The sequence below is a fragment of the Hypanus sabinus genome, chromosome 9, assembly GCF_030144855.1.
Source record: "Hypanus sabinus isolate sHypSab1 chromosome 9, sHypSab1.hap1, whole genome shotgun sequence".
Classification (NCBI taxonomy): domain Eukaryota; kingdom Metazoa; phylum Chordata; class Chondrichthyes; order Myliobatiformes; family Dasyatidae; genus Hypanus; species Hypanus sabinus.
Window position 1 is genome coordinate 96184343 of NC_082714.1, and position 15089 is coordinate 96199431.

At 44.0% G+C, this 15089-nt stretch overlaps 1 protein-coding gene across 1 annotated transcript in view; it reads right to left on the bottom strand.

The window, feature by feature from the left end:
- The window catches only part of LOC132398883 (stereocilin-like), a 150086-nt gene that overhangs the window by 66461 nt on the left and 68536 nt on the right, over window positions 1-15089 (bottom strand). The window contains exons 28-33 of the mRNA XM_059978715.1: window positions 15028-15069; window positions 10961-11002; window positions 8025-8066; window positions 4905-4946; window positions 2336-2419; window positions 1573-1784 (exon numbers count right to left, since the gene is read on the bottom strand). Of these exons, the coding sequence (XP_059834698.1) occupies window positions 1573-1784; window positions 2336-2419; window positions 4905-4946; window positions 8025-8066; window positions 10961-11002; window positions 15028-15069 (464 nt within the window). The remainder of the gene's footprint in view (window positions 1-1572; window positions 1785-2335; window positions 2420-4904; window positions 4947-8024; window positions 8067-10960; window positions 11003-15027; window positions 15070-15089) is intronic.

The following is a 15089-nucleotide window of genomic DNA, read 5'->3' on the forward strand; positions in this document are numbered from 1 at the left end:
CGCGCACACCCTTCCACAGACAGTCACTCCCACCCAGACCAGGACAGGCCCTGCCTCCCAAAACCAGTCACTCCTGGGTGGGGTCTAAAGGAGCATGGGACTGATGACAAGAGGTGATGATGAGCTGAAGATGGGGGAGACAATGGGCAGTGGAACTGGAGTCTGGTAGGGGTTAGTGTTGAGATCAGTGCTGGGAGACCGGTGAGATCTGGAAAGTTTGGTGTGGATTGAGGGCCTGTGGGTGGGGAGGATTGGGTTGTAAGAACCAGACTGCATGGAAGGCTGTGGTTAAACTTGGAAGACAGCAGAGGACATTTACAAAGGACATTGCCAGGACTAGAGGGGTTGGCTTGTAGGGAGAGGTTGGCCAGGCTGGCTCTTTATTCCTTGAAACGTGGAATGAAGAGCAACCTCAAAGAAACATTTAAAATTATGAGATTCAGAGGTAAGGTCTTTTCCCTGTGGTAAGTGAGTTCAAAATTAGAAGGTATTGGCTTAGTGTGAGAGGAGAAAGAGTTACAAGGGGAGTGACGGAAATCTTTTCCACACAGAGGGTGCAGAGTGCAGTGGATTTTGGTTCATTGGTTAGTTGGGTCAGCTCTATGGGACAACTCTTTAACAACAAAAACAAATTGAGAAAGTAGCTGGGATTCCCTTCATTTATTTGGGATACGATATTGCTTAGTTTGGGCAGGAGACTGTTGCTGAACATTTTCTGATTCGTGTCAGTCATGTGCATATCATGTGGCCCTACTCTGTTCTTAGAGCAAACAGTTTTTAAATAGCATCACTTACACGTTTGTTTTCAAGAAGCAATGATTTTGGTCACTGATACTTGGCAAGAAGTAAACAGTGAGACAATTAAGAATTGATTTGCTCACTGAAGCTTCAAGCATTCAGGCTTGGGGATGCCAGAAATGGCCGGGAGTGAAAATGAAATGATTTCACTACTTCAACAAGTTAGGAACTATGAAGAATTTGAAAACATCAACAATCGTCTTGAATGTTACAATAAAAATGAAGATTTGGAGGGTACAATCATCAAAAATATTGTATGAAGGCAGTCCATTATCTGCAATCTACACTGATTTTTTTTCAGTTAGTCAAAAAAAATGCAGAGTACACTGAATGAATTCCTCAGTCAATAATTATTAAGAACTAATACACAGTTTTGTACTACTGTGGTAGTTTTCCTAGTGTTATAATTTATTCTATATTTCATTTGAATACATAATTTATTACTCACTTTAATAGTAGTTTGTCTTTTTTTTAAATACTTTTTTAACTATTTCCATAAAAGTTTGGCTTTTTGGAGCATCTGCTTAATTGGGTCAAAATGTACTAGTCCTGCTAAGCCCCAATTAACTGGGATCCACCCTATATGGAACAAGTTACCAAAAGCTGTCATTGATGCAGGTTCAACAGTATTGTTTAAAAGCACATGAACAGGTACAAGAAAGGTTGGGTTTGTAGGGATATGATCCAAACACAGGAAATGGGACTAGCTGGGTCAGCATGGACTGGTTGGGATAAAGGACCTGTTTCTGTGCCATGGGCCACATAGATACTCACACAAACTCGATCTGGGAGGAGTTGCTGATGGTGGGGAGCTGAAGGAAAGTCTCAGGCTTGGCCCTCAGAAGGAAGTCCTCCACTTTCCACAGCAGCTGCTGGAAGATTTGAGCAGGCAGCTGACTGCAGTTCTTTACAAAAACGGTCCAGACCATGTCCATGAGCCCACTGTTCTCTATGCAGCGGGTTAGTGCTGACCCATACACATCATCCTGCAAAACACACAGAAACCTCAGAACCTTCCCATTTGCTCATCCCTCTTCCCCCATTAACCATTATCCATAGATCGGGGCAGTGCCTGGAATGTTGGGATTCTTGCCCAATGTTTCCTCTATACTGTCTCATCACACACTCCCAGGATCAGACACAGAGTGAAACTCCTTCATACCATCCCATCAAACAGAGTGAAGCTCCCTCTGCACTGTCCCGTCACACACACTTCCTGAGTCAGACATAGAGTCCCATCCCAGGCCAGGGACATCTCTGTTTGGAGCTCTCCTGGCCACTACTGAAGTGCTTGTGGGTGGGAGGGAAAAGGGTGAGAGCGTCAACTTGACCCCTGTGATGCTTCTTCCGTGGAGCTCTGTGTACCCGGTGGGGAGGTCACAGAGTACAGACACTGGATGGTCCAGACTGACTGTGGGAGCCCCAGGATGCTTGAAGGCAAAAGGTGCTCTCTGGGGACAGGAACTCACTGGAAGAAGTGGGGGAGTAGAACCACTGGGGGGCTGACACCATGGACCATGGTGCCAGATCCACTCACCTTCATGCTGTAGTGCAGTCCATGCAAGAACATGAAGATGCCCACAATGGGGTTTGGACCACCCTCAAACTCATCTTCTGGGGACTGCAACATAAAAAATGCTTTACTTGTCACAATTACAGTACATCAACAAAAAGCGTAATGAGTTATCTATGTTAAATCAGATCAGTGACAATTGTAAGCTAACAATATTATAAGATTAGAGAAAATGAATATGATAAAATAAGAATAGGTAAGACAAGTTTATGGGGAGAAGGCAGGGGAATGGGGTTGGGATAATAAGTCAGCCGTGATGGAATGAGGGAGCAGAGTCGATTGGCTGAACAGCTTAATTCAGCTCCTATATCTTATGGCCCTGAGGCCGTGGTTGGCCATACATATTATGTCCCAGCTGTCTTTGTGATTCACAAGCCAGTCTGCAGTCCAGGGCAGTATGATATGAAGTACAATGTGTTGCCCGTGCAGCAACTTTCTCCACACAGCTGATCAATTCAGAGGAACAACAGAGTCTGATACAGCAGCGTCACAGGGGTTGCCAGCCAGCATGGAACTCAACGTGGGATTGCCTCAGGGACTCTAGCTGCGTTTTTCTTCCCCTCAGGGTTGACTCTAAAAGCCTTTCCCAAGAGTGGATATAGCCGCAAGGCAGCAGAGGTTTGAGACACGAGTTTTCTTTCTCCTAGATGAGTTGTCAGCCACGGCTGATGAGCCCCATGTGCCTAACACAATTGGTGTTAAGGCACGTAACCCACATTTGTCCCTTCTCGTGTCAGTAGAAATAGTTCAACCAAGCTTCATATCTAGACCACACATGAAGGTCAAGAGCTGGACCTGGGTTTCAGAGGCTATTTGAGATGCATGCCATCAGGAGCATTTAATAGGTAGTGGGAGCTTGTTCCCATTACCACCCCGGGCTATGACAACCTTAAGGAACCAACCTTTGGTAATATGGTCCAAGATTATCTTAAGATTAACTACTTGTCAGAATGACATCAAACATTCAGTGAAATGTGTTGTTTGTGTCAGGGCATGCTAGGGGCAGCCCACAAGTGTCAGCATCTGCAGGCACCAACATAGCATGTCCACAACTCACTAACCCTAATACGGCATGGGTGATTGATAACTTTGCGGCCTACAGTAGAAGGAGTTGAGGTATACAGCTCTCGTTAAATGCACATGCAGGTCAACTCTGAGTGATTATGCAGAAAGTTTGAAGTCAATAACTCATCTCCTTCAACGTTAGGCCACAGACTTATCAATAACCCCTGATGAGTTATTAACTGATGAGCTATTAACTTCTGAAGGTCAAAGATCTGTATGCTCCACAATTGCTGGACTAAGTGTAAATGTAGGAGGAGACTATGTTAAAAAATAACTGTGCTCGTTTTTCTAAAATTGACTCCTTCTACCTTAGGCCACAAACTTATCAATCACCCCTCAAAAATACGTCATTGAAATGTGGAAGGAAACCGGAGCACCTAGAGTAAACCCCTGTAGTCATGGGGAGAATGTACAAACTTCTTACAGGTAGAGTCAGGAATTGAATTCTGGTCTTACAGCCAGCACTATATAGTGTTGTGCTAACTGTGATACTCTCATGAAATGAAGTCCAACAGACAACAACAAGCTTCAGAAACTGTCAGTAAAATGTCTAGTGAAATGCATTGTTTGTGCTAACAACAAACATAAGCAAAGGATATTCTTGGGGCAGTTCACAAATGTCGCCACACATTCCAGTGCCAACATAGCATGCCCACCATGAGGGATATAGATAGGTTAAGTGAGAGGGCATGGGCCTAGTAGATGGAGTACAATACTGGTAAATGCAAGGCCATTCAATTAGGAGGAAAATGCTATTATTTAAACAGTGCCATTGTGCAGAAGTACTTGGGAGTAGTACTCTATGAATTGCAAAAGGCTGGCTTGCAAATTCAACTGGTTACAAAGAAAACAAAAAGAATGTTGGTTTTTGTTGCTAGAAGTATTGAGTTTAAGAGCAGAGAGGTAGCGTTGCAACTGTACAGGGTACTAGTGAGGCTGCATCTGAAGTAGTGTGTGCTGTTCTGACCTCTTTACTTGAGGAAGGACATATTATCCTTGGAGGTAGTGCAGAGGAGGTTCACTGGGTTGATTCCAGAGATGAGGGGGTTAGTCTAAGAGGAAAGGTCAAGTTGCTTAGGACTACACTCACTGAAATTCAGAAGAGAGGGATATTATAAAAACATAAATTATGAAACAAATAGATAAGAAAGAGGCAGGAAAGTTGCTTCCACTGGTAAATTTGATGAGAACTGGAGGACATAGCCTCAAGATTCAGGGAACAGATTTGCATAACAGGAGAATTAGGGGGTTGGTGGGGGTGGGGGGGAAGGCAGGTAGGTGGAGCTGCGTCCATGGCCACCTCAGAATGGTCTTGCACAATGCCAGAGCAGACTCGATGGCCAACTCCAGCTTTTAATGTTCTAAACAACAAAACAAACCCCTTCTCACTCATTGTGTTCTGAGCCCAGACCAAATGAGTCAGGAAAACACGTCAGCACAAGGGAGTCTGTTAGGTCTAAGAACTTACCAACATCCAGTCCTCAGTTGTGTTCCATCGATCTGGTTTCTCCTGTAATAATAACACAGATCCTCAGTATCAGTTATCTTCCAGCATCTGTGATCCAGAGAGGGTGTGTGTGAAGTGTTGGCTGAGGGACATTAGTGACCGTGGGATGGAACAGTGGCCAATCCCAATGTTCTGACCCATCCACCCTCCATCTGGAACCTAGTCCCCACTGTGAGGGCATGCATCCATTGTACAATTGATAAGCAAGAATCCACTAACAACACCGAGAAATTCAGCCAGATCATCAGGTTTAGTTTAGATCCCAGTGATTAATATCTCCCAGAAACCTCCAGCTCCATTACCAATGGGAAATCTGAGGGATTTATGGATGTTGGAATTAGGAGCCGGGATGGCCACTTAGACAATCAACCCTGCAAGACTGCTCAATGTAACAAGCCCATGACTGATTTATATTGTATTCCAAATTCCACGACCCCATTTCCCTCCTGTAGACTTTTACCAACTATGAGTCACCCCGCTTATCAGAGCAGTCCTTTTCCACTTTAATATATTCACAGGGCTACTCCTCTGCTCTTTGACAGAGAGATAAAAAAATGAGTAAAATATATATTAATAATCTAGAGCATGGAAATAGTCCCATCAGTCCAATTCAAACCTGCTGACCATCCTATTCACTTGCATTAAGTCCAGACACCTCAAAATCTTACCTGTTTAACTTACTTAAAAAGTTTGGTATTGTACCTGCCTCAACTAATTCCTCAGGCAGCTCTTTCCGTATATGGACCACCTTCTGGGTGAAGAGGTTACCACTCAGTTCCCTTTTAAAGATCTGTCCTCTCTCCTTAAGCCTATGGCCTGTAGTTTTCAATTCCTTTTCCTTGAGAAAAGGCTATGACTGTAAACCCATCTCTGCTTTAAATTATTTTCAAACTGCCATAGATAGGCCCTTTTGACCCTGATGCTCCAAGGTGAAATATGCTGGTCTGTCCACCCTCTTCGGATAACTCCCACCTTTGAAACCTGGGAAAACTCGCTACACTGTCTCATCACACACTCCTCAGGTCAGCCACAGTCTGAAGCTTCCTCCGTACCGTTCCATCATACACTCCTGGGGACAGACACAGAGTAAAACGCCCTCCATATCATCCCATCACACACTCCCAGGGTCAGACACAGTGTGAAGCTGCTTCCACACCATTTCATCGCATAGTACCAGAGTGAACATCACTCTACACTCTTCTGTCACAAACTCCCAGGGTCAGACACAGAGTGATGCTCCCTCCACACCATTCTATCACATACCACAGACTCAAACGCAGAGTGAAGCTCCCTCTCTACCATCCCATCGCACACTCCTGGGACAATAACAACATGAGTTGGAATATTTTGCAGATGACCAGATCCAAGGGATGTAGTCGCTCATTGTGTTCCATCCAGCTGGATACCCATGTACCCCAAAACCTCATCCAACAACTTCCCAACCACTGAAGTCAGACTAACTGGCCTTTAAGTTTCTTTTCTTCTGCCTCCCCCCCCCCTTCTGAAAGGGTGGAGAGACATTGGAAATTTTCCAATCCTCAGAAACCATGCCAGGATCTAGTGACTCTTGAAAGATCATTACTAATGCCTCCCCAATCTCTTCAGCCACCTCTATCAGAACCCTTGGGGGGGGGGGGGAGTCCATCTGGTACAGGAGACTCATCTACATTCAGACTTTTCAGTTTCCCATGGATATTCTCATTAATAGTAAGAGGAGAGTGACTCACAGACGTTAGGCTTTCAACATCCCCAGAGGACTCACAGAGCCAGGACTCTGGTCATCATGCCTCTACTTCCATGATTGCCTAGTTTTATAACAATAAACCTTCATACTCATGAAGAATCTTTCACTGAAAATTGGTAAACTCTCTGCTTTCTCTACTCTTTCCAGGAGAGTGCTCCCTTGGTCTAGATCTTCCCTCAAAGAAATAAACCTATCAGAATGTATGTCCTGCTGAAGGGTCTCATCCCAAAAAGTCGACTGCACTTTTTTCCATGGATGCTGCCTGTCCAGCATTGTGTTTGTGTTGCTTGGATTTCCAGCATCTACAGATTCTCTATTGTTTGCTATCAGGCTGTCATCAGTTTAATCACGTTCCCTCACACCCATACAGCCATTTGGTCCCACTGTTGTAGGTGTGAGAATAATCCCACATCCAGTCCCCAGTTTTATTCCATCAATGTACTTTCCACTGTAATTATACATCAGATCATTAGTGCTTGACACAAACACAAAACCCCAGTTATAAAACCCATGCTGTGACGGAGGAAGATGTGAACGTACAGAATAGGAACAGGAATACGACACTCAGCCCAGTGATCCAGTTCACTGTTTAATCAGACCGCACCTAATATCGCTGATATATCAACTCCATATTCTAGTCTTGTCACAGTGACCATTCACCCTCTTCCCAATAAAAAACTTCCCAACATAAGCATTGAAAGTCTTTGCTTCCCCTGCCCCTTGAGGGATAGAGTTTCACAGACTCCTCACCCTCAAATAAGACTTGACTCATCACTGGTTTAAATTGTGGCGTCCGTTGGTAAACTGACACCAAACGTCAAGATTCTCTCCCAACACCCATCATAATGAGTACCCTCAGGAATTATATTTCTACACATCCCCGCTAACTTTCCCCAAACTGTATAACACAGAACATAAAAATCTACAGTACATTACAGGCTCTGCAGCCCACAACGTTGTGCTGACCATGTAACCTGCTCATAGCCCTCTATTTTTCTAAGATCCATGTACCTATCTAAGAGTCTCTTAAAAGACCCTATTGTATCTACCTCCACGGCAGAGTGAAGCTCCCTCTACACCATCCAATCAGGCTGTAATTATACAGCATGGGAGTATGGTCAGACACAGAATGAAGCTTCCTCCATACGGTCCCATCACACTCTCTTAAACAATAACAATATGAGGTGGATTATTTTGCAGATGACCAAATGCAAGGGGTATGAATCTCCGTCTCAGACTATGGGTGAAATTTTACAGCTGAACACTGTTTTGAGCCCAGACCAACCAAGTCAGAACACCCATCATCACAAGGTAGTATAATACGAGTGAGATCTTACCCACATATCGTCCTTTGATGAGTTCCATCTGGGTGGATATTCCTGTAATAGACCACAGGATCATAAGGCACAGAAGCAGGATTAATCTATTCAGTCCATCAAGTTTGCTCCATTCCATCATGGCTGATTTATTATGCTTAAATTCCATTCTCCTGCCTTCTCCCCATAACCTGTAATGCTCAGACTAATCAAGAAACTATCAAACTCAGCTTTAAATATACCCAATTATGTGACCTCCATGTCTATTACACAGTTTCAACACCCTCTAGCAATCGAAATTCCACCTTCTCCCTGTTTCTAAATGTACTCCCTCTATTCTGAGGTTGTGACCTCTGGCCCTGGGCTCACACACTCTAGGAAATATCCTCTCGACATCCAATATACCAAGGCCTTTCAATATTCAATAGTGCGATCCCCCCTTCATTCTTCTGAACTTCAGTGAGTTCAAGAAGTGCATCAAACGCTCTTCATGCATTTACCCTTTTGGTTCTGGAAAAATTCTCGTGAACCTCATCTGGACTCTCTCCAATCCCAGCACATTTTCAGATACGGACTGAACACTGCTCACAATATTACAAGAGCACTCTGACTAATCACTTACATAGTTTCAGCATTACATCCTTGTACTTGTATTATATTCTTCTTGAAATCAATGCTAACTTTGCATTTGCCTTCTTACCACCAACTCAATCTGCAAGTTCATCTTTAGAGAATCCTGCACGATGACACCCAAGTCTCTTTGCACTTCTGATTGTTGAATTTCCTCCCGTTTAAAATGTAGTCAACACCTTCATTCCTAGTATCGAAGTGCATGACCATACATTTCCTTACACTATATTCTGTTTGCCACTTTGTCCATTTTCCTAGTACATCCATCATTTTGCAGACTCCCTGCTTTCTCTACACTACCTGCCTCCCCACCTACCTTTGTATGGTCTTTAAATTTGGCCACAAAACATCAATTTTGTCATCCAAGTCATTGACATATAACGTGGAAGAAGCATTGCCAATACTATTCCCTGTGGAACACCTATAATCATCGCAAACCAACCAGAATAGCAGACTTACTCCCACTCTTTGCCTTCTGCCATGCTCTATCCATACTGGTATCTTTCCTGTAATACCATGGGCTGTTAGCATGTTAAGCAGCCTCAAGTGTAGCACCTAGTTAGGGGCCTTCTGAAAATCCAAGGAAACATTACCCACTGATTCCCCATTGTCTTTCCTGCCTCAAAGAATTCCAAGATTTGCAGGCAAGATGTCCCCTCGATTAAACCAGGCTGACTGTGTCCCACTTTCTCATATGTCTCCAAGAATCCTGAAGTCATATCCTTAATAATGGAAACCAACATCTTCTGAAACACTAAGGACAAGTTAGCTGGCAGAAATATTCCTTCCTTCTGCCACACTCCCCTCTGAAAAAAATGGAGTGACATTAGCGATTCTCCAGTCCTCGGAAATAATTCCAGAATCTAGTGATTCTTGAAAGATTATTATAATTGCCTGCATAATCTCTTCAGCTACCTATTTCTGAACCCTTGGGTGTACACCATCTGGTCCAGTGACTTATCTACTTCCAGCTTTTCAAGCACATTCTCCTTATTGATAGAAAGAGTGGAGTAACATTTGCACTTTGACTCACAGACATCAGCTTCCCCAGAAGATTTGCAAAGCCACTGCAGTGGTCATCGTGCCCCTACTTTCATGGCTGCCTAGTTTTGTCACAGTATCCCTTCATACTAATGAAGAATTTTCCTATGAAAATATATAATTTCTCTGCCCCCACTGCTCTTTCTCGGAGAGACCTCCAAACAACATTTGCCTTAACTCTGGTTTTAGCTAGCTTCATTCCCACTATAACTTCATTCTAAATCCACTCTCAGAGAAAACATTGCATTGTCATTCATTTATCCCATCAAAACCCGTCGGGACATTTTATGTTTAACTACATTCTCTCACACCCTTATAGTCAAAGGATCCTACAGTCATTTGGACCCACTGTTGTAGGTGAGAGAACTTACCCACAGTTTTGGTGCATTTTTGCGCATTCCACAGCAAAAATACAGCAGATCATTAGTGCTTAGCACCAACACAAAACCCCAGTTATAAAACCCATACTGTGACAGAGGAAGACATGAAGATACAGAATAGGAACAGGAATACGACACTCAGCCCAGTGATCCAGTTCACCATTTAATCAGACATCGCTGATATATCAACTCCATATTCTAGTCTTGTCACAGTGACTCTTCACCCTCTTCCCAATGACAACCTTAACAACATCAGTATTGAAAGTATTTGTTTTCCCTGCCCTGAGGGAGAGACTTTCACAGACTCCTCACCCTCAGTGAGAAATAAGATTTGACTCATCACTGGTTTAAATTGTGGCGTCCGTTGGTAAATTGACACCAAACGTCAAGATTCTCTCCCAACACCCATCATAATGAGTACCCTCAGGAATTATATTTCTACACATCCCCGCTAACTTTCCCCAAACTGTATAACACAGAACATAAAAATCTACAGCGCATTACAGGCCCTGCAGCCCACAATGTTGTGCTGACCATGTAACCTGCTCATAGCCATTCTATTTTTCTAAGATCCATGTACCTATCTAAGAGTCTCTTAAAAGACCCTATTGTATCTACCTCCACTGCAGAGTGAAGCTCCCTCTATACCATCCAATCAGGCTGTAATTATACAGCATGTGAGTATGATCAGACACAGAATGAAGCTTCCTCCATATGGTCCCATCACACTCTCTTAAACAGTAACAATATGAGGTGGATTATTTTGCAGATGACCAAATGCAGGGGGTATGAATCTCCGTCTCAGACTATGGGTGAAACTTTACAGCTGAATACTGTTTTGAGCCCAGACCAACCAAGTCAGAAAACCCATCATCACAAGGTAGTTTAGTACGAGTGAGATCTTACCCACATATCGTCCTTGGATGAGTTCCATCCAGGTGGATATTTCTGTAATAGACCACAGGATCGTAAGGCACCGCAGCAGGATTAATCTATTCAGCTCATCAAGTTTGTTCCAGTCCAACATGGCTGATTGATTATCCATCTCAATTCTTTTCTCCTACCATCTCACCATAACCTGCAATGCTCTGACTAATCAAGAAACTAGCAACCTCAGCTTTAAATATACCCAATTACTTGGCCTCCACATCTATTCCACAGTTTCACCACTCTCTGGCTAAACAAATTCCACCTTACCCCCATTTCTAAATGTACTCCCCCTATTCTAAGGCTGTGACATCTGGTCTTAGGCTCACACAGTCTAGGAAATACCCTCTCAACATCCAATATATTAACAGATTTCAATATTCAATAAGGTTCAGTGAGATCCCCCTTCATTCTTCTGAACTTCAGTGAATGTAAGAAGTGCATCAAACACACTTATTGTGTTAACCCTTTCATATGCAGAAACATTCTCATGAACCTCCTCTGGACTCTCTCCAATCCCAGCACATTTTCTCTCAGATGCGGACTGAACACTGCTCACAATATTAAAAGAGCACTCTGACTAATCACTTACATAGTTTCAGCATTACATCCTTGTACTTGTATTATATTCTTCTTGAAATCAATGCTAACTTTGCATTTGCCTTCTTACCACCAACTCAATCTGCAAGTTCACCTTTAGAGAATCCTGCACGATGACACCCAAGTCTCTTTGCACTTCTGATTGTTGAATTTCCTCCCATTTAAAATGTAGTTGACACCTTTATTCCTTGTATCAAAGTGCATGACCATACATTTCCTTACACTATATTCTATTTCAGATTCAGATTCAGTTTATTGTCATTTAGAAACCACAAATGCAATGTAGTTAAAAAAATGAGACAACGTTCCTCCAGAATGATATCACAAAAGCATATGACAAAACAGACTACACCAGAAAATCCATATAACGTTTGGCAATCCCCAATCCAGAGTCCAGGGAGGCCGCTGCGTATTAATATCGCGCTACCATCTTAGCGCGCATCCCAGAAAGGAGCTCCAAAACCACCAGACAAAACAAGACCAAAAAATAAAGCTACAAGACCTACACAAAACCACGTAGTTACAACATATAGTTACAACTATCCAAACAATAGCATAATTGATAAAAAAAAAGACCATGGGCACAGTAAAAATAGTCCAAAGATTTACCACTGTGCTCATTTTTCGAATACATCCAAGTCATTTTGCAGACTCCCTGCTTCCTCAACACCACCTGCCTCTCTGCCTAGCTTTGGATTATCTGCAAATTTGGCCACAAAACATTAATTTTGTCATCTAAGTTATTGACATATAACGTGGAAGAAGCATTGCTAGTACCATGCCCTGCGGAACACCTAAAGAAATCACAAACCAACCAGAATAGCAGACTTACTCCCACTCTTTACACAAAGTACACTGCAGATGCTGGGGTCAAAGCAACATTACAACGTGCAGGTCGGGCATCATTTGTGGAAACCAGCAGACCTCACCAGTTCCCCAACACCACCACACTCGTCCGGTTAACGGAACTGGTACTGACACTTAATAACTTCTCTTTTGGCTCTTGCCACCTTCTTCAGACCAAGGGTGTAGCTATGGGTGCTCGCATGGGCCCCAGCTATCCCTGCCTCTTCATTGGTTATGTGAAGCAGTCTATGCTCCAATTCTATACTGGTACTGCTCCCCAACTTGTCCTTCACTACATTGATGACTACACTGGTGCTGCTTCCTGCACCCATTCTGAGCTCTTCAATTTCTTCGACTTTACCTCTAACTTCCACCCAGCCCTTAAAATCACTTGGTCCATCTCGGACACTTCTTTCCCCTATCTCAATCTCTCAGTCTCCAGTGATGGAGACCGACATCTTCTGTAAACCTACTGACTATACCCCTTCTCACCCTGCCAAATGCAAAAATGCTATTCCCTATTCCCAATTCCTCCATCTCCAACGCATCTGCTCTTAGGATGAGACTTTCCATTCCAGGACATCTCAAATGTCTTCTTTTTTTAAGGATCGTGGTTTCCCTTCTGCCATTATCAATGATGCCCTCACCCGCATCTCCTCCATTTCCCGCACTTTGGCCCTCACCCCATCCTCCCATCACCACAACAGGGACCAAGTTCCCTTGTCCTCACCTACCACCCACCAGCCTCTGGATCCAGCACATTATCCTCCGCAACTTCACCACCTTCAACAGGACCCCACCGCTAAGCACATCTTTCCCTCTCCACTTTCTGCAGGGATCGTTCCCTCCGCGACTCTCTGGTCCACACGTGCCTCCCTACAGATCTCCCACCTGGCACTTATCCCTGCAAGCGTAAGTGCCACACCTGTCCCTAAACCTCATCTCTTACCACCATTCAGGGCCCCGAACAGTCCTTCCAAGTGAGGCAACACTTCACTTGGGAGTCTGTTGGAGTCACCTATTGCATCCGGTGCGGCCTCCTCTACATTGGCAAGATCCAACGCAGATTGGGGGAAATCACCTCATTGAGCACCTGCCATAACAGACAGGATCTCCAGATTGCCACCCTCTTCTACTCTGCTTCACATTCCCATTCAGATATGTCCATACATGGCCTCCTCTACTACCATGATGAGGCCAAACTCAGGTTGGAGGAGCAACACCTCATATACCGTCTGGGGAGTCTCCAGCCTCTTAGCATGAACATTGAATTCTCCATATTCTGTTAGTTTCCTCCCCCTCCCTTTCCCCATCCCAGTTTCCCTCTGCCTCCTCCTCCAGCTGCCTATCACCTCCCTCATGGTTCCGTCTCCTTCTACTACCCATAGTGCTTTCCCCTGACATTCCTTCTTCACCTTTCCTGCCTATCCCCTCCCCCACCCCTTGATCTTTCCCCTTACTGGTTTTTCAACTGGCACCTACCAGCCTTCTCCTTCCCACCCTCACCCCACCTTCTTTATAGGGCCCCTGCCCCCTCTCTCTTCAGTCCTGACGAAGGGTCTCAGCACAAAACATTGACTGCTCATTACCACGGATGCTGCCCAACCTGCTGATTTCCTCCAGCAAGTTGTACCTGTCATTCCCACTCTTTACCTCCTGCCAATACTCTATCCATGGTTGTATCCTTCCCGTTAGCATGTTAAGCAGCCTCATTGCAGCACCTAGTCAGGGGCCTTCTGAAAATCCAAGAAAACAGTTCCCACTGACTCTCCACGTCTTTTCTGCCTCAATGAATTTCAACATTTGTCAGGCAAGGTTTCCTCTCGAGGCAACCATGCTAACAGTGTCCCATTTTCTCACGTGCCTCCAAGAACCGTGAAGTCACATCCTTAATAATGGCCACAACATCTTCCAAACCACAGAGCTCAAGTTAACTGGCATATTTTTTTCCTCTCTTCTGCCTCCCTCCCTTCTGAAAGAAAAGTGTGACATTAGCAATTTTTTAGTCCTCAGAAATAATTCCAGATTCAAGTGAATCTTGAACGATCATTACAAATGCCTGTATAATCTCTTCGGACAACTCTTTCTGAACCCTTGGGTGCACATCATCTGCTCCAGGGTAACTTATTGCTTTGAGACTTCTCAGCTTTCTAAGCTAACTCCAGTTTTCCTATTTCTGATGAATAGAAAGTGTGGAGTAATATTTGCACTTGGACTCACAGATATCGGGACTTCAACTTCTCCAGAAGATTTGCAGAGCTAGTGCTCTGGTCATCAGGTCTCTACTTCAGTAGCTGTCTTGTTCTGTTGGGGTATCACTTCAGTCTAATGAAGTATTTTCCAATAAAAACATGCAACCTCTCTGCTTCCACTGCTGCTTTTTCCAGGAGAGATCGGCAAATAACATTTGCCTGATCTCCAGGTTAAGCTGGCAGATCCATTACTAAACAGTATTCCCTCGTTCTAAATTCTCCCTCAGTGAAAACATTGTATCAGCATTCATTCATCCAGTCTACACCCGTCAGGACGTTCAATCAAGTTCCCTCACACCCTTACAGTCATGGAGTGCAACAGACACTGTTGTAGTTGTGAGAACTTACCCACATCCAGTCCCCAGTTTTGTTCCATCGTTGTTCTTTCCACTGTAACAATACAGCAGATC